General features: G+C 40.4%; 1 protein-coding gene across 1 annotated transcript; it reads right to left on the bottom strand.

Moving 5' to 3' along the window:
• Positions 1-345: 345 nt before the first annotated feature.
• Positions 346-27,067, bottom strand: snx17 (sorting nexin 17). Its single transcript, XM_046373733.1, has 15 exons — positions 26,261-27,067; positions 22,117-22,191; positions 20,292-20,409; positions 18,631-18,695; positions 16,055-16,165; positions 15,050-15,140; positions 11,815-11,902; positions 8,814-8,883; positions 8,047-8,139; positions 7,553-7,756; positions 3,703-3,831; positions 3,454-3,531; positions 2,897-2,971; positions 2,763-2,804; positions 346-2,565 (listed from the first exon to the last, which is right to left on the bottom strand). Exons 1-15 carry the CDS (start codon positions 26,318-26,320, stop codon positions 2,446-2,448), a joined length of 1,419 nt encoding a protein of 472 aa, XP_046229689.1. The 5' UTR covers positions 26,321-27,067; the 3' UTR covers positions 346-2,445.

Raw genomic sequence — 27,067 nt, 5'->3', positions numbered from 1 at the left:
CCAAATATATCCCACCCACTGCCAGGTGCCACTGTAAAGAGATAATCGATGTTATTCACTTCACCTGTCAGTGGTAACAATGTCACGGCTGATCGGGGTATAAAAAGAGAGGTAATCAAATTTCTTTCTTCTCAGTGCTGAATACCTTCATGAGAAGCTACCTTCTTCCACACTAATTTAAAATGACTGTGATGTTGTAATGGTTATCACTTGGTTGCTCTGTAATGAATAAGATTCTTGGCACATCACATGTCTGGAAACCAAACTGCTGCTCATGAAGAATACCAAGTGATTATAAAGACATGAGTAAAGTGGTGCATTAACAGACAACAGAGAAGCACAGAATCACCTAATTTCAGAGTTTATTGTAGCATTATGACAGCTGTCACTGACCTCACCACCAAAATCAAAATGAAAACTAGTGGAATCAATCAAGCCCATACAAACTTCATTAAATTTGACATTTCCTGTAAAAGTGTTGCTGATGATAAATGCACTTTAAAAGTGTAATTTGGCACCTACGCATTTATTAACACCCACGGCCTTACAGCTTCCATGTACCTTGCACTGACACGAATAGAAAACAAAAATGAATGGTGGCCTCCACATACCGCTACTGTAAATGCAACTGAGAAGAGAGAAGAAGCACAGCAGTGATAGAACAAAACATTTACATTGAGAACATTTTGTTTACAGTTCTGGCTACCAGTGAGAGTAAAGCTGTTGATAGGTTGGCACCGATTTACATCGAGAGGCTTCAAAAGACGCTGCCAGACGCCAACATTGATTAAAATGGAATGACGAGTCTTATAAAACAATGGGATATGTTCATTTTGTTGCCTGCTCTCCACGAACTTTGTCCACTCCAGCAATTGTGATCACATTCACTGCTTCACCAAAGCACCTTTTCAGCTAAATCCTCTGAGATGATTGGCACAATGTACATATTACAAATTACAATGAACTGAAGCGCCGAAGAGTGCTCTCCACAATTCTATTACTCGCCCCAAAAAGAACAAGACAAAGAAAATCAGATGAAAAATTTGTAAACACTTTCCATTTAACTAATAAGTCCTCTAAACATTATGTAAACAATGATAAATGTTAGTCCACTTAAACTTTTTGTTCTATACAGCTTAGATTACATTTGATCTATTTGATTACAATAAGCTATTGATGTTATATAGATATTAGTAAATGTTCAGAATACTTAATTGCATGTACATAATATAAAAAGTGACATTGTCATAATTTTTGTTTATTTTGTGCAAAATGCTTTAGTAAACTATAATTTGGCATTTATGAGAAACCTTTAAAAAATTGGTTTAAAAAAAAAGTCATAGATGGATTTACAGAGCCTGCTGGGGAAAAAAAAAAATCTCCACACAATGTTAAAAGTCATGCTCGAGCTTCCACTCAAACATTCATCTCCACCTGTAATACTGTGCAAAATGATGGATTCAGCAAGTGCAAGCAGCTCGGCCGAATAAACCATCTATCAAGTTCTGCAAGATTCTAGGCTAACCAGCTGACGCTGACGTTTAAGTTTCAACCAATGTCCAGTTAAATGACAACCCACAAGGATAAAAAGTAAAAGTTAAGGCATCTGACTATTTCTGAAGGCAATATGAGTGACTGTGCCTCAAATGTAAGCTGAAAACACCACTCTTATCCTGCTAACATATTTACTGACACATGAATAGCATGACACACAGAGTACAACTAACAGTATAAAAACATGACATTTTGGTATAAAGCCAAGCCAGACATTGATAATCCATTTAAGTAAGCAGTTGCTTTCGATAGTCTATAGTTTTTAGAGATCGATTTCAACACATTCGCCCGACTCTGGGTCATTTTGAGAACTATCCATGTCCAGTTCTGCCGTATTGTCACTAGTGCCAGGTCTAACTAAACATTCGGCTTCCTGGTTGGGAAGGAACATGCAGCCACTGAGGGAACATTGTAGGATATAGCAGGTTTTCTTTGTGTAGTTTATAATATATTAATTTAGTTTGTACCTTAAGAACTTAACTGCATTGTAGAACTTCACATATGAACCAGTGATCCATGTGAAACTGAAGTCAGAATTTGTCAAACAGGAACATACGGAAAGCCTCCCTATTTAACCACCTGTAGCTTCACGTGCTATTTACCGTATGTCGTCACAACGTTAATAACTTAGGGGACGAAATTTGAATTGAATATGATGATTGTAACTGAGAGTACAAATCAAGGTGAGCATTTAAGAGTCTTAAAAAAAAAAAAAAAAAAAAAAGCGGACACTGTCAAAGATTAAATGAGAGCTTAAGGCAGGAAGAAGCTACAATCTTGCAGAATCGGACGCCACGTGTGGTCCGCTCGGCTCAGCTCAGCTCAACTTGTAATCTTTGTTGTCCCGGTTGTTGACAGTGGAATGAAGAGGGGGAGAGGGCATGTCAGCGGTTACAGATCATCATCCCCAATTCCCTCGAAAGCGTAGTTGCCATGGAAATCATTGCCACTGATGTCATTTGCTGAGCTGGAGGTGCTGATCCCTCGGAGGGACACGGAGCTCAGCTTGGTCTACATGGAATAATCAATAGTATAATTAACTCTAGACTGACATCGATTTATTAGAACGTGTTTAAAGGTCTGGGAACATATTATGTGACCCCATCGCTCAGCTGTATGTTGCATTGCTAATTTTTTTTAAATGCACTGTTTCTCATAGAAATTCTATAGTTCACAGCAGATTTTAAAAAGTCAGAAAATATACTCACTGAGAGTTTGACGATTTGTTCACGGTTCGGGTCAGGGGAGTCCTGCAGCCAAAAACAAACAGTCAAACACAGTCAAATGAATGCTGAAATTTACAGAGTCCAAATCGACTTCATGGGTGACACATATTTCTCACCAGCAGAGGGGGAGATTTCACAGTTTGCTGACTGTCGGGCCTGTGGATGGAGCCGTTGTGTCGTTTCCTCAGCATCTAGAAGGTTGACGGAGGACAGCAGAAGAAATGAGGAATACAATACTTGTTATTAAGCAGGAATTCTATGAATTATGGGGGTCTGCTTTGCATTTACATTAGGCTATGATTTCAGCACAGCAATCCAATAGCCTATTAAGAAAAGATAACTCCTTATTGATTTCCTTAAGGGGAAATTCAGGTTTTACAGCAGTCCAATGACAGAATAAGCACAGAAAAATATAGAAATATGGAAAATAATTAAATGTGTACAATATATCTCCACTGTCCTTCAAAATAAAACCAAACAGGGATAGAAGACTAATTGATGTTCAAAAAAAGATGCTGTAAGATGCTATAATGTGTATATTTGTAACATAAGATGTCACATTAAATGAGGGAAAGTCGAGTTAACATTCTTTGCAAATGTTAAACATGTTCAAAAGGATGTGTCTACTTTCTTGACTGCAGTTATGAAGTATTTTATTTTTCTTGACACAAACCTTTTTTATGCTGCCGCCTGACTTCTTCACCATTAATTCATCCACCATAGACTGAAGGCAGATGCTCATCATGATTGCCTGAAATCACACACTGAATGTCAGTAAAATCTGGAGTAACGAACTGGAGTGATTAGAGTGAAGAAGAACTGCAGGAACAAAATGCTCCAAGCGTAACAATCACAGCAATTTAATGCTCTACTTAGCCGAATGCCCGTCGCCCCCACACAGACCCTGACGGCGGCTTCTTACCTGTTGACTGGTGATGGTGACCCACTGGAGGCGGTCCTTGCTCATGAGATACTCAAAGGCCAGCTCCAGTTTGACGTCGCATTTGGATGAGCTGCAGGGATTGGTGGTGCCGTTGACTACTGGGACTTGCTGCAGAGCGAGACAGAAATTTGGAGCTGTTATCATCAACCACTTATGATCTAAGTTTATTCTGTTTTACATTTTCCTCCATCAGCATTCAGCGTTTCTGGCGTTCAAGTACATTTTCGTATTCCCTAACCAACATCCAGCTTGCGTTCGAGTCGAGGATGAGCTTGCAATTCGTGACTGGAGGGTCGTGTAAAGCGGTTAAATCACATTCTCTAGTCATTCTTGAGCTGCTGCATCAACAAAGACAGGCAGACAAATCTTAAGAAGACACATGCTAAAAGATTAGCGCGGATGAGAAGAAAGGACAGAAATATGTACAGATACAGGATTTCAAAAGCCTTCCAGAATATGTGCAGCTCAGACACAGCTCCCTGGAGACGAGCCCTCATTCCTCTTTAATGGAGCCTCTGCTCCTTACTGAGAATATTTCCTCTGGGCCAGAGACTGTCTCTACCTCCCATGCTAACCATATACACAAAGTTAACATTTAGAAGAAATACAGGCAGAACCAAAATGCCTCAAGCATAAAAACACCCTGTTTAATTTGGGATGCGATTTGAGATTTGACTATGTGTGTGTGTGTGTGTGTGTGTTTGTTTGTGTGTGGTTGGGGGGGGGGGTGTTGTTGCAGTGTTGCACAAAATGAGTCATTTTCAATAGTTTCGTGGGAAGGAAAGAGCTCATTAAAATGACTTTGACCTCTCAGAATGAGCTGAGGAATTAACCACCCAGCTGGACAGCGTGGGGAGTCAGACGAGCCAACGTGCATATTAATTTTAGATGTGTTGCCATGTGTCCAGATTTTCTGTGCAAATTAACTTTATGAGAAACATAAAAGCTTCTATGATACACATAATGACTGTGCCGACACCAACACAATGCAAAAGTGAACTGTTTTCCATTTAAATGAGGTCTTGCATCTGTAAATGTTCATCTTTGAAATGCTAAGCGAAGTTCTGTGGGTAGAAGCTGCATGAAGTGCTTTTCTCAGCTATTCATATGCGACAGACTGTCGAGCTGCTTCTTTTCAAGGAGACCAATTGGGTGGAAGCACACGAAAATGCAGATTCAGTGAAGACTGACTGTGTGGTGCATGATGGTTTGAGTTCAAGCTGATTCTGGATGACAGATATGAAAAATTTGTATACTTTAGACAAGAAATATATTTTTGTGGGCGGCACGGTGGTGCAGTGGTTAGCACTGTTGCCTCATAGCAAGAGGGTTCCAGGTTCGAATCCCGGTCTGGGCCCTTCTATGTGGAGTTTGCATGTTCTCCCTGTGCCTGTGTGGGTTTTCTCTGGGTACTCCGTCAATACCAAAAACAATGCACATTAGGTTAACTGGCTACTCTACATTGCCCCTGGGTGTGAGTGTGAGAGTGTGTGGTTGTCTGTCTTTGTGTGTTGGCCCTGCGACTGACTGGCGACCAGTCCAGGGTGTACCCCGCCTCTCGCCTGTAGTCAGCTGGGATAGGCTCCAGCTCCCCCACGACCCTGATGGATAAGCGGTATAGAAAATGGATGGATATATTTTTGTCAGCTACTGTTTCAAATGAACAAAAAGAAAAATAAATAAGTCAAGTCAAGTCAACTTTACTTGTATAGCCCATTTTTACAAGCAGTTTGTCTCAAAGGGCTTAACATAACATCAGCAACATCCTCTGCCCTTCGACCCTCACATCGACTAAGGAAAAACTCCAGGAAAAACCTTTAACAGGAAAAATGGGAGAAACCTAAGGGTGAGCAACAGAGGAGGGATCCCTCACCCAGGACGGGCAGACGTGCAATGGACGTATATCACCAGACATTTCATTTAAGAGCATTTAATTAATTAAGTATGGAAAGAAAAAAGATATGGAAGACTTACCATTACTACTGCAGGGAATCCTAAGACTTTTGTTGAATTTAAAAGTTAAAAATATCACCTGACTTTTCCTTTCAGAAAATTTTGTTAATTAAGCGTGGAGAGAAAAAAGTACTATTAAACTCCCAATGATTTGGGGGCCTTCTTTGACATATATTAAAATAGGATTGGTCAAACTCTGTGCAGCACAAGCCCTGACTTTCAATTTCTATTGTGGGTAAAGCCAAAACCACTGGGTACTACAACTAAACCTTCATTAGACCCTACCTGCTTCCTAAACGCACACATCTTTCAAACCACACAAACCACACTCGTTTGTAATGCTGACTTTGTGTAAATGTATAAGCCCAGGCTGAGATAACAATGAAGATGTCATGCACTGGTTTATGGACTTCTCCTATGAAGCTTCAAGTCTGGTATTATGATCTTGGCTTTTTGGAGCCAGAAGTGACCATATCTGGAAGGGGGGGGCGGAGCTAGGAAGGGCACACATTGCTACACCTCTATTCTGATTGGAACTGACTGAAAACCAGAGAAGATGCTGGCAGCAACTCTTAAGTCACAAACACTAAAGCAGCACACTCTGCTTTATCATCTATTTTACTCTAAATGTGACCATAAAATACAAAATAAACATCATGCCGCGTTGAAGAAGACTTGAAACTAGTGCCTGAGACGATGAGCTCATTTGAAAAATGTTTTCTGAGGTAATTAATCAGGTGAGATGCCAGGTCATTTGTCTTCTTTTTGTTACCGGTGGAGCTTGTTCAGACCAACAACCACTACACAGTTCCCATTTTGTCTGACATCCCACACACTGGAGTCAGAGAAAAGCAGTGGCCAGCAAAAACCTACAGGAATTACTGAAGAGTAAACTGAAGTCTAAAATTGGTGGAATGTCCTTTTAAAAGGTCTTTCACTTTTGGTTTTAATTATTCCATATTTTATTGTTTTTTTTCTATTCATTTATAATCTAATCTGTTTGGCACTTGCAAATTTTGTTTGGTTGTTTCAAACAAATATCCAGCTGATTGTGACTGATTTGATTCTTCTGTCGGTAACATTTTCCTAGAAAATAACAAAAAAATAATTTTTTCTGTTCTTTGTTTTTTCTTTTTTTTTCCCATGACAGTGCAGTACACTGCTTTGATTAATCACTGTGAATTGAACCTGGGCCCCATCAGTCAATCACTGTCACGAGCTGAGCTTCATCTGACCGATTCTGATAGCGTTTCATGTTTACTGATCAATTCAGCCACTAGGCAACAGTCTAAAAGGCAGCCTTGTGCGTTAAACATATGATCTGTGTAATGCAGTGCAGCTTTCCTTTCCCTGAAAGTCTCTGAGGTTTCATTTTTAAAAGTCTATTAATTTTTCATGACATTAGCGGAGCTGCAAGCACTGTAAGGACGCATGCAGAGTACTCGTACTGCGTGCCATCAGACTCCTCTCTCTCCAACAGATTATCAATTCAAAGACAGGATGCTGCTCTGTGTGTGAGGCTTCTGGATCAATACAGCAGCATCCTTGCGTGGGCCGCGTGTTTGGGTAATTGGACTGATGAAGACGGATGGTGTGGAGGTCAGCACTTTTAGCAAGCTGTAAAAACTAATGCTTGGCAAGATTAAAGACACTTGTTTCTGGTGCGGTGGTGAGAGGAGGTTTGTAAACAGGCAATGTTTTACAAAGCGCAGGAAACCGTAGTTTGCTTGAGCAGGCCAAAGCAGCTACATCTCTGCCAGCTCACAGTCTCCTAATAATATGAAGTGATCCCAATTTGATTATTTCAGAGCTTGGGAGATACACGCATGCTTGAAGGTGAATCCCCCCCTCCCCCCCGACACTCGCAAACACTTACAGAAGACGTGACTCGCCAACACCTCATACGTGTGACCTTGAAGCTCCCCTCCTTCATCTGTTCGTTGGGCAGTTTGACGTGGAAGTTGAGCTCGTTGTTGCCAGCGCTGACGATGACTTGGCATCCCTTCTCGGGGAAGTCGGTGATGCAAGGGTCGAACTTGATATAGCCATAATATTTCAGAGTCTGACCTAGATGGATGAACTGGAAATAAAAAGGATGGCAAAACATTTTTTTTAATGAATAACTTAAATAAATAAATACATTCTGTCTCTGTCTAATCCCTGGAGAACATACATTTGAATTCTCTACTGGACTGGTTTAATTAAAAATTCATACCATGGGATAAACTAGGCTAATAGCATCAACATAAAGTATTTGAAGCAGTATTCTCTCTGGTCTACAGATTTATCCTTGGACACAGACATTTCAGAGTATCAGCTGGATTCACGTGAGATACAACAGAATCTTCTAGAAGAGATGCCCTTGCTTACTTCTTTCTTGGAGCCTTTCTCCTGCAGTGATTTGAGCTGCCGGTGCTGGTCTTTGTTGACGAGTATCCAGCCTCGCTCGATGTCAGACACTGTCTGGTGAAGCAAAAACAAGAACTCAAGTTCATCTTTCTGCACTGACAAACCAAACAGAGCAGGCTTTCACATTTACTTTGGTACAAAAAGAAATCACACTCTAAGCCTTTAATGTAAACAGCGCAGTTCTGCAAATAATTACACAGAAACATGAACAAATGCACATGCTTGCAAACGCTGTTTAGTTTTCTTTGATTTTTCCTTTTTTTCTTTTAAAAGCTCTTCTCTGCAGAGGTGACCCTCAGCAGTTCCAGATTTTAATCAGACTTACAGTCCCGAAAATGCTCAATACAACAGATCACAGTTGATGATACACAGTGGAATCTGCTCCTGACAGAATCACAGAGGAACACAAAGAGGTACAGGAGTCAAAGTCAAAACAAGCTGATGCAGCTATCAGAGGAGGGCCCTGGAGGGGCCCGGAGGGGGGCAGCGTGGCCAAAGGGATTTCGAAGCTCATGATTTAGTTGTTTTTGGTATGATGCCGACACCAGTCGAGCTCAATAAAAACACAACAGATGCAAAATGTAAACGCAATGATCTAATTTGGATTTTCTCCTTTGCTCCACATCTCAAGGGGAATTTAACTTCAAAGGTATTTTTAACACCACTGTTGCTGCTGAAAATAATCTTCAGCGTCTGCTTTGCCTAAGTAATGAAAAAAAACTGCTTACCTGGGCATATAGCAAATTCAGGCCAACTCGGTTGTCCATGACATCACCATCGTACGCCATGTCCCAATAGCTGCAGAAAGAAAAGGCGCCGTCAGTCTTAACCAATCTGTATATCTACGGCTATCACCTCCGTTGGCTCCATCTGCACACCAAGCAACTCTACACAGTGCTGCTGTCCTGTGAAAACAGCGGTTCTCAACAAACAACTGCGACAATGGATGTTTCAGTTAATCGTTTTTAAATGGTTCATTTGGTTTAAGAAGGATTAGAACTGTCTCAGCTCATAAAGGAGCGCTTCAGTTTATCAGTGACAAAGATCTTAATCACCAAATTAGGAGACGCATGGTTTTCTTTGGACGGTGACGGCAGGGTTGCAAAGCTCGACAAGCCGCACCAACACTGACAAATGTACAGCCAACTGTGATATCATTAGATATACGCGAGAGCTGCACTTTGTTAAATATGTGAAATGAGCGATAGTGACAGACTGCATTCCTTAATTCCTGCATTCATCCTGCAGAGGCTGAAGGACATTTGTGAGGCATGTACTGAGGTAGTACAAAGTTTCTAAGGCAACAATGTAGTCGTGTTAGAGGCTATTGCTGACGCTTGTGTGCATAAACATGTGTCGGTGCCAAAGGGCTGTCTGAGGAGTGAAGCATGTGGCTAAAAAAATTTAAAAAATAAAAAATTGCATGATTTCAGTTTAAGGATGGATCAGATCAGGGATTTACATCTGAAAATCGGATGACAGAAAGTGCTTTTAAAGCTTAGCCCCCAGACGTGAAATGTCTGTTAAACTGACATGGGATTCTTCAGGTGTCATGATACACCACGATTGACGAATGATGATTATTTAAAATGAATATGAAATATGAAATATTGACGATAATGTTAAAAATACAATAATTGTTCTCGCTTTGTCATAGCAGATGGCAGGAAGGCACCTGAGCACTGGCTGCAATGCACCAAAAAAAACAAACACCATAAAAGAAGCTGCAGCAGAAGAAGATGCAGTAACTAGCTAGATACTGACAGTGTGAGAAAGATGTTGACGATGATGACGCTGCCTGGCCACATCAGCAATTTCAAGCAGTTAACAAGGGAGAAGAAGATTAAAAAGATGGTGAAAAGAGGCAGGGAGTGCAATCTGGGTGTGCAGGATGAGCACTTTTATTTTGCTGCTTTAGTTTCAATTAAAAGTGCAGTGGAAAGGCTCTGCTGAGACATGTGGTGATCTTTGTTTTGGATTTATTTTAAACTGAAAGTAGTATGCAGTGTAAATACACAGTATAAGTGCATATTGCTGCTTACTGACCAGAAACTTCAATACCATTCATACACCTATATTAATTTTATGAATGCTTAGAATGCTGTACCACATGCAAATAAGACATTATGTCGCCATTATGAGCTTTTTCCATTCCCTTGGATTTCATACACTGGGGGTCTGTTTTTTCTCCACCTCCACTTGTTACTTCTACATTCATTCTTCCCCGCGCTGCTCTGCACTCCACAGAGAAACTAGGTCAGGAGGACTAAGACTTTCCTTGAGGCGGAAAGAAAGTAAACATCCTGTGTACCTCGGTCAGCGGGAGGCAGGGTGACGAAAGAACAGACACACGAGGAAGTAGAAAAATGTTATGTTGAAGAGAGGAACAATCACTAACTTGAGGCTTGCTGGGGAATTAACATCAGTATTTTCCATGCATATAATTTGTTAGGGTGGCCCACCCAGGAAGATTTATTTTTTTTTTTTTTATACTATTTTGTGACACACAGCCCTTAATGATAGATGCTCATTTCCCTGCACATGCAGACTGTTCCCCTTCATATCAGGCACAGCCACAGTTCTGTATTCTGTAACAGCAATTAGAGATCGAGATAAATGAACCATATTTGTTTGGGTAATACCAAAGGAAATATTGCTCAAATGCTGTTGGACAGGCAGTAGTTGTGTTTTAAGGCTCTGCTACTGGTTACTGTTCTATCCTGAAGTTTTGGTTCTTCTAGTTGAGGATTCTTGGTGTGTTAAAAACAAGGCAGGCAGAGAAGCCACCTCCTCCCTGCCTCCCTCCCTCCCTCCCTCCAGCACCAACCACCTTTAAATTAATTCTCAAACACTGCGCACACACAATCCAATGTTCAATAATATTCTTCAAGAAATACCAGCTTTTGTGAATTTTCTGTCACAATTTTATTGAGAGACGTGGTGGTTCAGTTTCGTGGGGACTGTCGATGCTGTTCATTTGTCCTAAAGCTGTCAGTTTAGCTCTATGACAAAACTTCTAACATAATGTCTTAACTGAATAAAAAAAAATCCATTAATATTCTGACTCCAGCTAAAAACTGCTAGAACATGACTTGCTTAACAATATGGCCTCATATCTATAGTAAGATAAATGATCACATTTTGATGGTTTCTACCACTTACACTTTCCTTACATTCTGGTTCATCTTTGTCCTGATTAGTTACAGTATGACCAGTTAAAGACACTGGACCAGTGGCTTATTGGTTGGTTAAACTTCTGCTTGTTAAATTTGTCTTAGTTTACATCAGATTCTTGTCCCCATCCTATCCCTGACAAACCACCTAAACCTACCTAATTATTGTTCTTGGCAAAATAAACTGTAAAACAAATGACTCAGGTCTTTTTTTCAAATTAACTGCCACTTTGTGGAAGATGCTGAAGCGGGATAAGCAGCCCGTGTTTATGCTAACTGCTGCACCAGCCCATTAAGAGCAAGTGTTTCACTGCAGATAAGGAATTAAACAAGAGCAACACCCTGAATGGAAACAAACTTTGCTTTTTCATCATTACAGCAGATACAGTTTATGTATTGCTTAACAAACCGCAAATATCTGACCTTCTTCTTTGAAAAATTAGATAAAGCTGAGGACTCTGGCCAATCAGTCCCAGCTCTAATTACATGTGGAGGACAGCCCTGTGGGAAGGATGCAATGAAATTCAAAATTATGATGTGAGCAGGTGGTGGGTACCTTTTCCGTAGGAGTATGTGAAATTCAGAGCTCCGCAAGCTCGTAATGGATACGTAAGGCAGCTCAAACTCCTGCAGCTTCCGCACAACTGAAATAGACAGACGGAAAACAGAGAGAACAGAGAGATAGTAAGGAACAAGTCCCAAGGACATTTGGATAATGATGGTGACAACAAAAAAACGAAGGATGGGAGAACTCCATCTGGACAGGTCCCATTAGGGAAAAACTGTGTGCGCGTGCATGCGCATGCAAGTAACCAAATGTAAAAAAGTATGTATAATGTGTGCACGCATGTTTTGTGCCTAATCTGCAGCTGGTTCATTGCAGCTCATTCCCAAAGGAGAGTGAAGGAGATCTCAGGCGCTCACTGCTGGGTTTCCCGGCATCAATAAATGTGCACAAGACCATAAATCCGATGATTGAACAGCGCTTTAGTTTGCCATTAGGTTAGCAAAACTGTGTGTATTCCTTTATGAGCAGAAATGTTGTGCGCAGGAAGAGGAAACACATATTGTTTACTGTGATGATGAAAATTTCTGCAGGAATAAAAAAGATAAAAAGAACAGATACAAACTGAATGCTTCAGATGTTTTGGAACATTCTTAGGCAAACTAAATTGTCAGTGGGGGGAAAAAAATAAGAACGAGAAGACCAGCACTGCTCTTTCAAATCCCTGCTTCTTTTAAACTTGCCTTTGCATATATTGATTTACACACAGACTTCTGGGAAACTTAATGCCTGTCAGAGATGAACTGAATACCTCCATCCATCCCAGTCTATTGGTACTCCCACCAGTTTTGTTTGATCCAAGGCCTGCTGCATCGGATTTATTCCAGTAGTCAAGTCATATTTAACACATGGAACATTCTTTTTCATACCACTCAGATTATTCAGATATCAACTGTGCCAAGAATATACAAAATTGCCCGTAATATTTACTGATTCCTCCAAGTTCACCTGGCCTCATTTGCAGCCTGGAATTGATTTGGCGTGAGGAGAGGGGGAGCGATTGGCAGGTGGAAGGAACCTTTGGGACTGTGGGGGGAACAGACCCGACAGGGCTGTGATGAAATGGAAAAAAAAAAAAACAGGATTGGAAAACTGAAATACCCTGATGTGGAAAGCTTCACGCCTGAGCATCTGTAGTATTCCTTGAGACAACACACGCAGATGGAAATTTTCTACTATGATTTGCCTTCACACTGTTACTCATGAACACAAATAAATATGTCTGGCGGTATGTGCTGGTGTACTGGTAGTGCTGCCACACTTAATTAAATGTGTTTTCAAAGGAACATGTGACAACCAAATGAGCTTGAAATATGGGAAATGACTGCTTGGGCACCGGTCAACAGTCAGGAAAAGCTCAAAATCATGATAACACATGGCCAAATGAAGTGCATCACACTAAGAGGGTTACAGCATGCTGAGCATTTTCTAGTTTTGTTCAGGTCCAAGTTAATATTTTGATATTTATGTAAAAAACTCTTTAAGAGTCCTTATGTTGTTTCTCTTGTGATTCTTGTGTGCAGTTTTGCTGCTGTGATGATTCAGTTTCGAGATGGGACTGATAAAAGTTATCTGTCCATCTACTGATCTACTTTATCTGCCTGTAATTTTACTGTGGAAACTACAGATCACAGTGCTCTGTTTTAGCATTACTGCTGGCTGCTTGCTATACAAACTAACTGCAAGAAAAACACAGACACAAGCAGAGCTACAGTATACAGACAAAAGTATCCAGACACACATGTCTTTCAGGTATTGGGCTGGGTCCTTTTACTTCCAGTGAAGGAAAATCTTAATGCTTCAGCATACCAAGACATTTTGGACAATGCTATGCTTCCAACTTTGTGGCAACAGTTTGTTGAAGACCCTTTTCTATTCCAGCATGACTGTGTCCCAGTGCACAAAGCAAAGTCCATCAAGACATACAAATGCTCTACCATATGAATGGGAAAAAAAAATCCGACAGAAACACTCCAAAATCTTATGGAAAGCCTTCCCAGAAAAGCTGAAGCTGTTATAGCTGCAAAGCTGTCTGTGTATTTAAAAATACAATGTTCCTTGTTGGTGTAATGGTCAGGTGTCCCAATATTTTTGTCTACATAGCCTCTATGTGTGACTCAAACTGTCAATTTATAGTAATCCCAAATGCAATCAACAGTTGAACTAATCAGAGGTAATGTAGGACATATAGCTTCTTCACAAGGAAATAGTGGTTTGCTTCTATATCAATGCTCAAAATTTTATGTATTTAACCATTAACAGTGAAGGCCTGTGTTGGCACATACATGCTCAATATACATGCAGAAGAAAATTTACAGGTATGTTTAAAATTTATTTGGATGGTACAAACAAATACATTTGCCTCAACTCAACATAACACAAAAGCAAACAAAAGTGCCAGATTTTGGAAAGCACAAATCGTAGCCCAGTGAGCAAGCTCAGGCCAAAACTAAACACTGCACAACAGCACGACACAGCCAACAAACACGCAGGCCTGGCTCCCACTGAGATCCTGAGCGTCTAACGGGTGAATTATGCATTTTAGCCAAACATGCAGCAAGAACAGAGACACAAAATTTCTACTTTTTTAATTTAAAAACAGTATATCTCTGAACAGGGAGACAGATTAACTGAGTTGCTGAATTGTTGCCAGAGACTTTAGAATTTAGATTAAAAAGAAAACTGATCTGAATCAAAAGCAGGACAGAGTAGAGCAGTAGAGTACATACTTCCTTTTGCTTACCCACAAGGTTATTTCACAATGCAATACCACAAATGTTCTAGTTTAATAATTTCAACTCTTTCTCTGCCTTTAGTCTATCTGTTTGTAAGAATCACCTGTTCTCTAAGTTGTGTGTGTGTGTGTGTGACTGTGAATGGCCTTGGGCTGACCTGATAAAGTGGTTTAAATTTACATTATTTTATCAAGGCACCAAGTGTGCTGCGCATTTAGTTTGTCTCGATAAACAAGATTGGTTATCAGAAGGTTTCCAGCTGCTGTTTTGGGGGAAAAAAAAGACCCTAAGAAAACACATTCCAGAGTGACTCTAAATAATCAGCAGTAATAAATCATAAGACTTCTTTCTCTCTCCCATTTTTATTAAGCAATAATCAATCATATAAATGGGACATCATACCAAATACTTTCTATTAATAATGACAAGGAAATGATGTTTTTATTCCTCGTATTCCTCTGATTATTTAGGAAATTGGTGTCGAGACTTACATGTTAAACCTCCATCCACACTCTCACGGACCAGAAACAGACTGAAGTAACCAACAAGGTCATCTGGAAGGTCAAGCTTTGTTGCAACAGCCTGCACAAACATGAGAAACAGATTTCATGATCAAATTGAATTGTGAAACTTATTTTTCAGTAAGTGAAGAGGAATGGAGATAAAACTGTTTGAAGACAGGTATGATTAAAAACAACAACAACTCATTAACACAACCATACTTTACCATCTCTATTATACAACCGATTTGACAGATTTGAAATGGAGGAGGGTTTAGTGAAAAATGTGTAATATGAATAATATTCCATGCATGCGCTTTATTTTGTAATTTACCTGCTTTATTGTTAGGATTTAATTTCAAGAACCTGTGGTTTGCTAAATACAACAAACTACAACATTTCAGAATAACGAAGCACAAAGCTGACAGACTTGGGGCCGTGACAGTAACCACATGCCCTCAGTACCATGGGGTTGAGCTCATTATCAACCTAATGTTATTCCACTGTGCGACACAATGAGACATTACATACATCCAGGAACAAAGCCACAGATTGGTCAACAGACTCAACAAAGGAATCGTGGGATTGAAAGTGGACTGCTAACAGCAAGAACTAATTTCAACACAGAGAAGTCGATAAATAATCACAGAGAACATTTAGCGTCTCTCTTACTCATTACTGACACACCGCATTGTAACTTAAAGCAGCCAAGCGACTCTTTACTCCTAACAGTTTCCTTCAGGCCGTAATTTAAAAAATTCATACCGTCTAAGCCCTTGACTGACTTTGTTTGGTTTTTAACTTGAGTTTGTATTTTGATTCATTAAAAATGAAATTCACGCAGGCAAAAAAAAAAACTTATTTTGTAATGTACAGCAGCGATACAATGCACTAACTTGTGTTTTATTAGCATATTGAATTCTGAAATCTGCACCAGTCGTATACCAGGTGGAGTCCTGGCTGAAGAACAGTGTGTTTATGCACTGCGGCGCTTACATCAAGGACATCCTCCGTCTGATCCGAGGTCAGAATGTTGACGGTGACCTTCTGACCGTTGGAGAGGCAGATGTCTAGAGCAACCTCTTCTGTGGGAATCTGCTGCGTCTCCTGTGGGGAGGACACAAAACATAACAGGCTTTCCTTCAGCTTCGTGGGTAAGCTATGTGTTTTCATTCCTGACAGTCAACAACAAAAATCACACACACACAATTCACATGGGTTGAGAAAAAAAAAAAAAAAAGACAGAAGTTTCATTTCCAGTGGAGATAACAACAAAATCTAAAAGCTAGATAGCTTATATATGCTTAGACTTTTCACGAAGCACAAATAATCTCATCATGTAAGAGCAAATAAATACTAGTAACACAAATACGAGTGCAGCTGCATCGATTCATTCATCCAGTGTAAAATGTGAAAGTATGGCCTGGAAAAGTCAATGTTATTCTGGCAGAACAACAAAAAAAATATTAAGATTTGAGTTGAAGGGAGAGGACACAAAACTTGATTAAGATTATTACTATTGTGCCACAAACAAAATGAAGTCTGACTGTTGGCACAGACAGATGAGGCAGACATTGAGGATTACAGGCAAAACAAAAATAATAACCATGTCAGACACAAAAGTGTAGCCCTGAAACTCCTAACGTGAAATAAAAGTTGCAGCCACATTAATGTTTAGCCAACTGCAACATTTATATCAACAAACTGATAGGGGAGTCCCTGGCACTAACTCATTCATTGATTTTACTACATTTATTAAATAATCGATATCAGCAGGCGGGGAAATAAAAATCTCAATAGAGGATCTGATAAAAATGTGTGTCAATAATGAAAATAAGCTTTAGAGAGCAGATAAGAGGAGGGTGCACAGATACTGAACATAACGTGATAATGAAACAGACTTTAACACATATTTTACTTGAGTCAGTGACTCCATAGGCGCAACAAAAGGGAGACAGTATGATCGATTTATCAAACACCACACGTTGAACGAGCAGAACACAAACAGAAATGCCACATGTTTGGTCATGCTCAGTAAATAGCTGCCCCCTCTTAATCCACATCCACACTTCAAGTGAAAGCCGCGCTATCCTCCAAAGACAGAAAAGGTAACACAATGTGTCAGCAAAATACGCCATCAGTCTGTGCCAATCCAATCAATTGTTTTATATATTATAAATAACAAACAGATTCTAAACCATGTTATATACATATGCCTGCTTCCCAGTCCAAAAGCCAAAGATATTCAGTTTACAATCACAGAAAAAAGGGAAACCTGCAAATTTCCCATTACAGGAGCTGTTAGCATATTATCTTGTCTTTACTTCAAAAAAGTAATCAAAACAATCAATTGTCAGAATTGTTACGGATGCCTTTTCTTTCCATCATCTAACTCATTGACTGACTAACTGCTGCAGATAGAGTCCCACTCATTTCCCTCCTCTCAGCTCACACAGACATTCATAACACTGTGTTTGTGCTTCTGTTTATGCACTAACTGACCGAGCCAGACATGCAACAACAACTCACAAAATCAACCGACAGCAACAAAAGCAAATAAACTGAACTGCCAAAATCTATGAATATTTCAAAAGTCTAAATAATAGCCTCTGAGCTGATATTAAGGAGAATGAAATCTTAAACGGGATAACCGCAGCCTCTTTGGTCCCTAGGCAGTCTCTCACCAGTTCTACTGTATCATCTCTTATCTTCCCTGTTCCCTCAGCAAGGGGTCTCCACATCCATCACCCACCCCTAAAGGCGCAGATGAAATGACAAGGCCGGGTGGTAACTCATCTCCTATTCTACACCTGCTGTCCTCGCAGTACACGAAGGTGCTGGGCGGGGGAAGGGGGGCAAACGCAGACTAATGAGAAAGGAAGACAGAAGGCGTGTGACGCATTTGCAGTTGGATGAATATGTCCATGAAGGTTATTGGATTTACAGACCTCTTGGCGACACGTGTCACAGCTTGAATGACGTCAAGTCAAACCTCACTACCTGCCCTGAATAAGTCATCGAGAGTCATTTTGAGACAGCCTTTTCTGCCAGCCAGCGACAACACACCATGAGTTTGCGCTCTGACAGCATCGCTCACTTCAGCTGATATTTGTTTGCATTTTTAGTTCTGCAGATAGAGCTTTTTGGCAAATCTGGTGGAATGAATCATAGGCTTGTTTATCCTTTTTATTATGATATAATCGTTCAGTAGGATCCAGCCCCCACACATGATGCAGCTATGTTATTCAATTTAAAATCTCACATAATCACTTCACATGTTTTGGCATGTGAGCTACGGCATATTTGACCAACTTATTTACACTTAGCGATGACACACACCACGATAAGAGCACACGCCGCCACAAACTGCGAACAACAGAAAGAGTACAGTTACCTCACCGACCACAATGCCAAAAACAAAGTACTTTCTGAGAATTTACTGCGTCAGCCTTTTGGTGTGAGGAGCACGTCCTGCCTTCTCAAAGGTCTGTCGACCATGCTGACACAATAGAAAACAGCTTAATGTTACCTGCTTTAGGCTGTGGATTATAAACAACAACAACACTACCAACCTGTTGTGCTTTTCTTAAGAAACTGTTGAACATCTCACTGGCACCAAGCAAGGGATCCTGACGCACTGTAGGACAAATTAAAAAAATCAGGAGCGAAATTAGAGCAATCAAAATGGCAACAACATTAGTCATATCTCACTGCTGAGTGAAATGGAAGGAGCAGTGGATGTAATTTTTGAGACCGAACTGATAACACAGCAATTGGTTAAGGTTGTTTTACTGCATGTCATGAAAACATAAACATCTTGAGGGTCCTGTTACCATACAGTTTAATTTTGTCCTTGTGGAATGGGTTTGACCTTTCAAGACGTTTGTCAGGGCAATTTAGCTTAATGTGCAGACAAAAAAAAAACTGCTGCACTTTCTGAAGGGAGGCCAGTAAAAAAAGTTATCTGGCTTAGGTTCACTTAACTGTAAATTATTACAAAGCAGTTTCATCATGTTGTAGGCTGCGGGTTTGGTAAATAACAGAAAAGGTGACCAGCTAGCTTCTGTTTCATGTCTTTGGTTTTCTGCTTAGGCAGTTTTCAGTTGCAGAGCAGCCCATTTAATTATCTGCATGATAACTCTATATGACTACAACATGACTAAGTGTGTGTTTGTGTGTGTGTGTGTGACAGCCTGTGCACTATTGTCCTTTTACAAATGAATCTAACCCTTTGACAAAATGTCAATATTCTGAGCCATCTGCGTCAGAACAGATCGTGTTTGTGGCGGCTCATTTTCCATAACTATGTAAAAAGCCATGATGTAACCAAGTGAACTTGTAGCCAAGAACACCCTGTGTGCATATGCTCCCAGACTATGAGCAAATACACACTCGAACAACGCTTCCTTGTTCTGCTGTAACTGCCGGTGCTTGAGAGGATTAAAACAAACCCTGCATTGCTCCTGCCAGTTCCACTTATTCATGTGTGTGTGTGTGTGTGTGTGTGTGTGCAGAAAGTTCACCCTCGACCTGTTTACAAAATTTGGGCAATATGCTGAAAACCTCCCACACTGGGACATGAAGCACCATTTGGGTTTTTAAAACATGGTTTAAGAATTGAAAAATAAATAACGGAAACTTTCAAAACTGTCATGAGGAGTGTTTATTCAGCAAATAACCAGTGTGTCTCTCCTGGTGTAAGCAACAGAAAAATCTGAACTGTTTCTAATGGAATTCAGTTTTTAATTCAGAGAAGAGCGAAGAGAGTGTATTCCTGGAGGTGACACGTCATCGCTAGAGGATCCAAACACATAAAACTTTTAAAAACCTTGACATTCTGACTAAGGGATTTTTTTTTTCATCAGATGTGTCAGCACAACTCTTTAGATCGATGTCCCAGCTCACTGCGTGCTCAGATCATCAGTTTTTTCGTGAAACACTTTGATGTGGCATGAAGAGACCAGGGTATGTCTGGACTCCCCGCAGACACCAAGCCAACTCATTCTTGTGATTGTTGTGGAGAAACAAATATTTCATGGAAATATGTGCTGTCCCTGTACTTAAAAAGGGAACATAAATTGACATGGATCTGTGTACTGTAATTCAGAGAAGAACAGTATCCGGTATCTAGACAAAGCAACTATATTTTAGCTGAAATTTAAATTCAGGTAGAAATAAGGTGAAATGCAATACAAGCCATCTGTAAAAAGTCCATTGTACATGAATAACTTACCAGCCTGCATGTATTTCTCCAACTGTTCTCGTCTCTGTTCAACCTCGGCAGGAGTCAGTGTGAAGATCTTCTTTGGAGGGAATGCAGGCACCACATTGCTGCCATATTCTTTCTTTATCTGTTGATACAACACATACACTGTGAAGATGAGAATACAGAGGCTCGACAGCTCGTATTTCTCTTATTTTGAGGGAGTTTTGGAAGAGTCAGATGACTTAATTCGTCTTTTTTTGATTCACATTTAGAACATCTGTTGAACCAGAGACATAACTTCTTATACATAAACCAATTCTCTTCGGCACAGAACAGCAGTCTTTAAAATTAAAGAGCTGTGGGTTCATTTTTCTAAGAGGTACATTCATGCTGTTTGAGATGAATCACACATCTGGAGCTCTGAATGTCTAGTCATTCCAAGTTTACTTTGTCTTCCAGCTTCTTGACTCATTTCTTCCCTTTTTCTATCATCTGAGGGCTGGTAGCTTTAAACTGTGCAAGTCTTAATCCAAGCCCTCACAGTCCTAACATCAAATTTGCTTTAATTCTAGCGTTACTACAGGCAGAAGCCATCGATTACACTCATCGTTTGGAATTCGCCAACACATTTTCTTTATTATAAAACACTCGGGTCCAGCACATATGGCACGATGAATGCTAGCCCCAGCGGGCACGAGAGGAAGAGAGGTGATTTTCACCTCAGCACACTGCCCTTTGGTATTTTCATTACATCAGAGCCAGCACTGCTTCCAAATACAAATCAGCTCTTGCAGCCACACACACTAAGCACAAGTTACAGATTCATCACAGTCAACCTGAGCTCATGCAGCTTCTTTTTTCAGCAAAGCTCATCTTGTTTTCACTGTCTGTGTTTAACAAGCTCTGGATCTAGAACAAGTGTGATCTTTATAGAGGAAGAACAATTAATATTCAAATGTTCTCGGCAATAACTGAGTGGAGTGTGTGCCCCCGCAATCACCAGAGTGTTTTGGGTCATGCATATGCCACAGGAAGCCCTGTGGGGTGGTTCTTAAAGACTCAACTGTGCCCCACACCCTGTTGCCAGGCAACAGCAACTGTCAGACTGTATAACAGACTTGAGGACAGAGATAGCAAAGTTTGGCCCTTGCTTGTTTATTTATTAATGTGTGAAAACAGGAGACTGGGCACTTCTGTAGGGCCGTGTTTTATTCTTGGTTTTTTTTTATATATAGCACAAAGAGCTTGCAGGTAGAAATCTAGCAAATAAATCAGTTTCTAACAGGCAATGCATCAACCTCTGCAACAGAATTTGTTTCCAAATGTTAGACACAAGTTCATTTCCAACCACAGCACTGTAGAAAAACAAGTAGGTGCTGAATACACTAATTGCCTAATAACAGCTCTAACAAATAGCTGTGGCTCTGTGTAAAGCTTCGCCAAGGAAAAGACCAAAAAAATGTCTTATGACCAGGCAACTCAACACTTTCCAACAACATTTCTTTTTCAGATTAAGTTCCTTTTCCCAGCAGGTGAAGTGAAAGAAAGGCCAAGAACATTCCTTCCACGTCGCCCACCCCCTCTGAACTCCTCCACAACACCACCTATTTACATGCAAAGGTTTGAACTCTGAGAGGAATAACAACGCAAGACTTCAAGCAGCCGTGCTCATGATTCAAAGTGACGGGAGCCTGGCGTATCGACCGTATGACACAAAGACGAGCGAGAAGGTCACGCTGGGTGGATGTGGTGGCATTTAAACAGCGCTCAGTGCACCACACATGCAGACCAGTAACTTCTGATTCAAAGCAAACCGGCAGTAATCGGTACACTGTGATGGTGGAAGACCTACCTGTTCATGGAGGCCAAGAAGTTGACTGTAGCGGACCCGACAGTGCAGCACGCCATTGACGTGGATGTTGTAGGCCTGTGGGAGAGAGTTAAAATGGGAGAGGTTGTACTGATCTGTCTGAAAAACTTTAGGTGGACATGAAATGTCTCAGTGAAAGAATTAAATATATGTACATGTATCTTGAAGGAAATAAAGATAAATATAATAACCTCCTAACACAGGTTAATTAAATAAAGTACTTTTCAAGGCAAGGGTGCAGTGCAGAAATAAAACCCCAACTAATTAACATGCTGCACCAAGAGCATAAGTTTCACTACTGATTTCCCACAAAACAGCCTCAGCCTCCATCGACCTCATCTTATGTCACCGCTGAGCAGCTCCTCACTGTTTGTTCTCATCAGGAGGACCAAACAAATGAAGTGTGACTTGGATTCAATTAAATCTTACTCACTTCAGAAGGGAAAAACAGAACCTGCTGCACATTTTTCAAATAAGAAAGCTTCTCATTGCACTATGCAGAACGTACCAAATACAGAAAGCAAGGATCACATTTGGAATCTTCAGTTATTTCTATGAGACACCTCCTGTTTGTTTTGACAGACAGAAAAGGGAGATATCACTCTTCACTCCTCCATAAAAAAAACCACCGCTTGGAATCAGCAATCCAAATATCTGCTTGGTGTCCAATCTGGAGCCAATCTCAGAGAGTAATTCTATTTTTCATGTCAGATGTCATTAAGTGTCGGGGGTGATGTTAAATCACAAGAATAACAAAGTGATCCTTAAGTTAAGCCATCAGGGAAAGAAAGAAAATCTTTTAAGTCTGCCCAAACAAAGGCTCCGTTAGAGAACAGCACTCTTGAACTTGAAGAATTTAGTGTTTTCACAAAATACCACAAGTCTACTGAAGCACCAGTCAATCCAGCTCCTCTAAATACTTCATACTCAAAAAAATGTCTCAAAAACATGACACAAAATTTACATTACAGAATCTACTGACAATAAGAGGTTTTGGCCAGAATTGGGATTAGAAACACACACACACAAAATAAAATTACTATATAATATATCCAGATGTCTGACATCCTTTTCTTTATTCTTGCTTGTCAAAAATTATATTGGAGATTTTTTTTTCATTATTTGTAAAATTTAAAAATTTATTAAAAAAAAAAAAAAACCCTCAACATACAATACTTGCTCTTCATCTGCTAAGTAATATCAGCCTCCACCAGTCTGTGAGCAGCTCTGGCTGCAGATAAGGGGAAGTGCGTCCTGTATGCTTGTTGAAGAGATTTCCTATTTGGGTGTCAAAGCACAAACTTTCAAGGCTTTAATCTTCTTCCCCTTCGGTCTCAATGAATATTGGAAGTCAACATAGTGGGTCATCTGTCAAAACAACCCCACCCCCTCCCAAAAAAAAAAATATAAGAAATTGAAGAGTCCAGTCCTGACCACAACATTGAAAATGCCATTGTTGAACTACGCAACCAACTGAGTAAGTACAAATTAAAACTTGTAGAGGGAAGGAGGAAGGCAAAGGAATTTGGAGGAAGACCAATAAATGAACCGAAAGATGTGTATGTAGGCAGTATTCAGGAAGGAAGAGTGAGTGTGCAGAATATCTTGGCTCTGATAACACACAAAAATAACCCTACATTTTTGTGTGTTCACCTCAGGGGCAGCTGTACAGGATGTATTCCCTTCAGTACGAGCATTATGATATATGGCTCTTTTCCGCACACTTTTCTACACATTAACTGAAAAGGGAAAGTGTATTTTATTGCCTTACATTTTGATCGTGGTCAGGTCAAACACATTATGACTTAACATGTAAAATGACATCTGTGTAGGAAGAAATCAGTTTCAGTCTGAGGAATTTTAAGATAGGCGCTTATCTGAAGACATTTTAAGAATCATATCTGTGCTTCTAAGTTTATACGTACTGCTCACTGTCAGATGAAGGCTGATAAAAGCTTGCTGTTCAGTATGACTCTATGGTTCACGAAACTATAAACAGACACAGATGAACTTGTTCATTTCGAAGTCCTAACATGTTCCTCTGTTAAACTGAATGAGTCACTAACATGATATATCATCACTAACAGGAGCACCAATGTCTCTCCTTTAGACATCCACAAACAACCAACAACATGCTACAAATGTAACATGAACCGGAGAGAAAGATACAAGCCTACTAGACAACATGTGTGAGCAGTCAAAAAAAGTCTGCGCCTGCACAGGAATCGCACGATTGTTGAAAGAGTTAAAAAAAAAACAACATATTTTTTAAAAAAACAATAAAAACTGCAGCCCTTGTTATTCTAAAAAGCCCTGTGCAAACTCTGCACATTCTGTGACCCACTGGTTCCAAAGTACACAACCCATCTCTCAGCATTACAATCAAGCAAAGTCCCTTCCTGTGGGCTGGTAACAGGAAGGTCACAGTGACAGTCACAGGACTGCCAGCTGAGAGGTGGAAAAGCCATCACTTTAAAGTTCGCACTGCAGTACAAGCTGAAAATGTGCTCAGCCAGGTGGAAAGGAGCCAGGGATGGCACCTGAAATGCTCGATTTAGAAACGTATTGACTTTCAGCAGCGAGAGTAGGTGTTTGCAGAACAATGTGGATGGGAAATAAACCACATCAGACCAAAATCAAATTCCTGCACATACAATACTGTGTTCACATATATATATATCCATCTGACTGTGTATTTCTCAAGGCAACAGGGACACTGAACACACTGACATGCTCAAATATTAATGAGCTATTTCCAAGATTTTTTTCTTTTTCACTGGAGCACATAGAATCAAGAAGGAGAATAGTTATTCGCAGGTGTGTGACAGTGACAACAGCCAGTGTCGCGTCACATGGAAATCAGATGTCGCAGATGTTATTTCAAAGCGTCTAGTGAATATTCGAGTGGCTTGTGCTCTTCTATAAACCATGTTTTTTTAAAAAAGACAAAAAAGATAACTATAGACCTAAAACTGAAAAAGGATCAGAGATTATTTGTGGTGTTTGTTCATATCATAACCATAACTGAAAGGAAATAAGCTTGAACCCAAGTTGTTCCCTAGCAACATCACGACTCTTGTTCAAGGATAGGTCTGCTCTACGGGCAGACACACACACGTTCACACGAGTGCCGTTATCTAAATGATCAAGCAACACAAGAAAAGGAGACAATATTTGTACTTTTAGAAAATACTGCCTATGCCATATGTGGTGATGCTCATCCTTTATGAGGAGATGCGTCAAAGTGACACAAGGTGTAGCATCTTTTGCATGTAATGGCAATACACAGAAACAGACTAGAATCAAAGAAAATATGCAAACAGTGTTATGGAAGCTTGCTCTACAACAACCAAGCAAGATGATGGGGCCTCAAGTCATTGCTGCTCTTAATGTGCTGCCAGGACTGCTATATTTTTAATATCCGTATATTTAACTCTTAGTTGAGGGACTTGACTATACACTTCAAGAAATACCGGCTGTATTTTTCTCCCAACATGGATTATTGTGATATCATGGTGGCAAGAAAGAATCAAAGCGGTGAGTCAAACCTTGAAAACAAAAGGGACTCTGTTGTGCCTGAGGTAAGGAGTCAGTGATTCAACTGTACTCAAGTGGCTGTTACAGTAAATGACACTTGATGCCAACTTAAGACATACCATAAACATGCAACATTTTGCAGCCACATAGCAGCCTCTACCAAATAAAACCAAATATAACGTTGAATCGTGATAAAGAGCAGGGTTACACCCTTGTTCAGCCCATAGCTTGTCTGGGCAGGATGTACTGGAATTCAGAAATACTTTTACTTAACTTCCTCAAATTTTAATTCCCCAAATGAAGTTTATTCACCAGATGTATACAGCATCCTTCGAAAGCCAGTAATGAGATATATACATTAGCCTTTTCATGGTGTGACTGAGATGATAGCTAATTTTTCTTTCTTACATTTAAGCAGTTGTTTGGCTCGTGGTGACACATCACTGCTCGTGCCATCGGATCACACAGTAAACACAGAAACTCGTGCTGCATTGACATTAGACCGACCTGTGGCCAGCCGAACCCAGCGTTTTAACCCAGGCTAAATGAAAAGCTGGGAAAACAAAAACACCAAAATTATCATGCTCACCACATACGATGATCCATTTTCTCCCGAACGAACCTCCGTTTCGGGTATGGAAAAATGCATTTTCAGCTCGAATCACAGCCTGCTGCCCGACGACAACTCCTTCAACGCCACCAGAGCTTACGATGGAGAGGAAGACACCACAGTTTCCCTACTAAGTCCACTGCAGTGACTGTCGGCGGTGACTACAGAGGAGGAGGGGGGCTCTTGCACGGTTCATCCACTGGTTTGTAAGTCCGGGAAAGCGATGCCAGGCTGCAGGAGTCTGCTGACGACTTCAATATCTGGCCAACAACTCATGTACCAACTAGCATTCGCATAAAACTTCTCCCACGTCAGTGTCAAACTTTTCTCACTGAGGCTCCCGCAGCAGCCATGTTGCAAGTGTTAAGTAATTACACCTTCACAACTGGCGTGAATATATCCTTTTCACTCACTTTAAAGGAATTTGCGTTAACTTAAAACCACCTACTGTAGCATGTGAGTTTCAGCGCATACAGGTAAGGCAAGTCGTTAGCATAACCAGATGAAGTTTCCGGGTAAAAAGATGCAGTTGGTTCCTGCAAACAACACAGCGTCGCAGAGCCGTTGGCAAACCTTTCGAAATGTGGGGGGAGACAGTGGCACTTGTTGTGTTATTGCTTATTTTTTCCTGTCCCCTACATTTGCTTACGAAAAATCTATACGGCGACGGAAGAAGCTCACAGGTAGATAAAAAGGTGATAGAAATGTGTGAGAAAGCGGCTACACCAGGGCCGCCAGACCATTCTGTGTTCAGTGTATCTAGTGGCCCATTAAGAGGCATTGCAA

Source organism: Scatophagus argus, chromosome 19 (assembly GCF_020382885.2).
Source record: "Scatophagus argus isolate fScaArg1 chromosome 19, fScaArg1.pri, whole genome shotgun sequence".
In the NCBI taxonomy this organism is placed as follows: Eukaryota; Metazoa; Chordata; class Actinopteri; family Scatophagidae; genus Scatophagus; species Scatophagus argus.
Note: the sequence above shows the minus strand (reverse complement) of the source record. Positions and strands in the feature narration are given on the sequence as shown.

What these genes read in the sequence shown, in the direction of transcription:
- snx17 (XM_046373733.1), bottom strand. Translation starts at nt 26,320, where the DNA reads ATGCATTTTTCCATACCCGAAACGGAGGTTCGTTCGGGAGAAAATGGA. An exon ending in GGAGAAATACATGCAGGCTG is followed by an intron (nt 18,696 to 20,291) that starts GTAAGTTATTCA and finishes TTTGTCCTACAG; the next exon opens with TGCGTCAGGATCCCTTGCTT. An exon ending in AGACGGAGGATGTCCTTGAT is followed by an intron (nt 15,141 to 16,054) that starts GTAAGCGCCGCA and finishes ATGTTTGTGCAG; the next exon opens with GCTGTTGCAACAAAGCTTGA.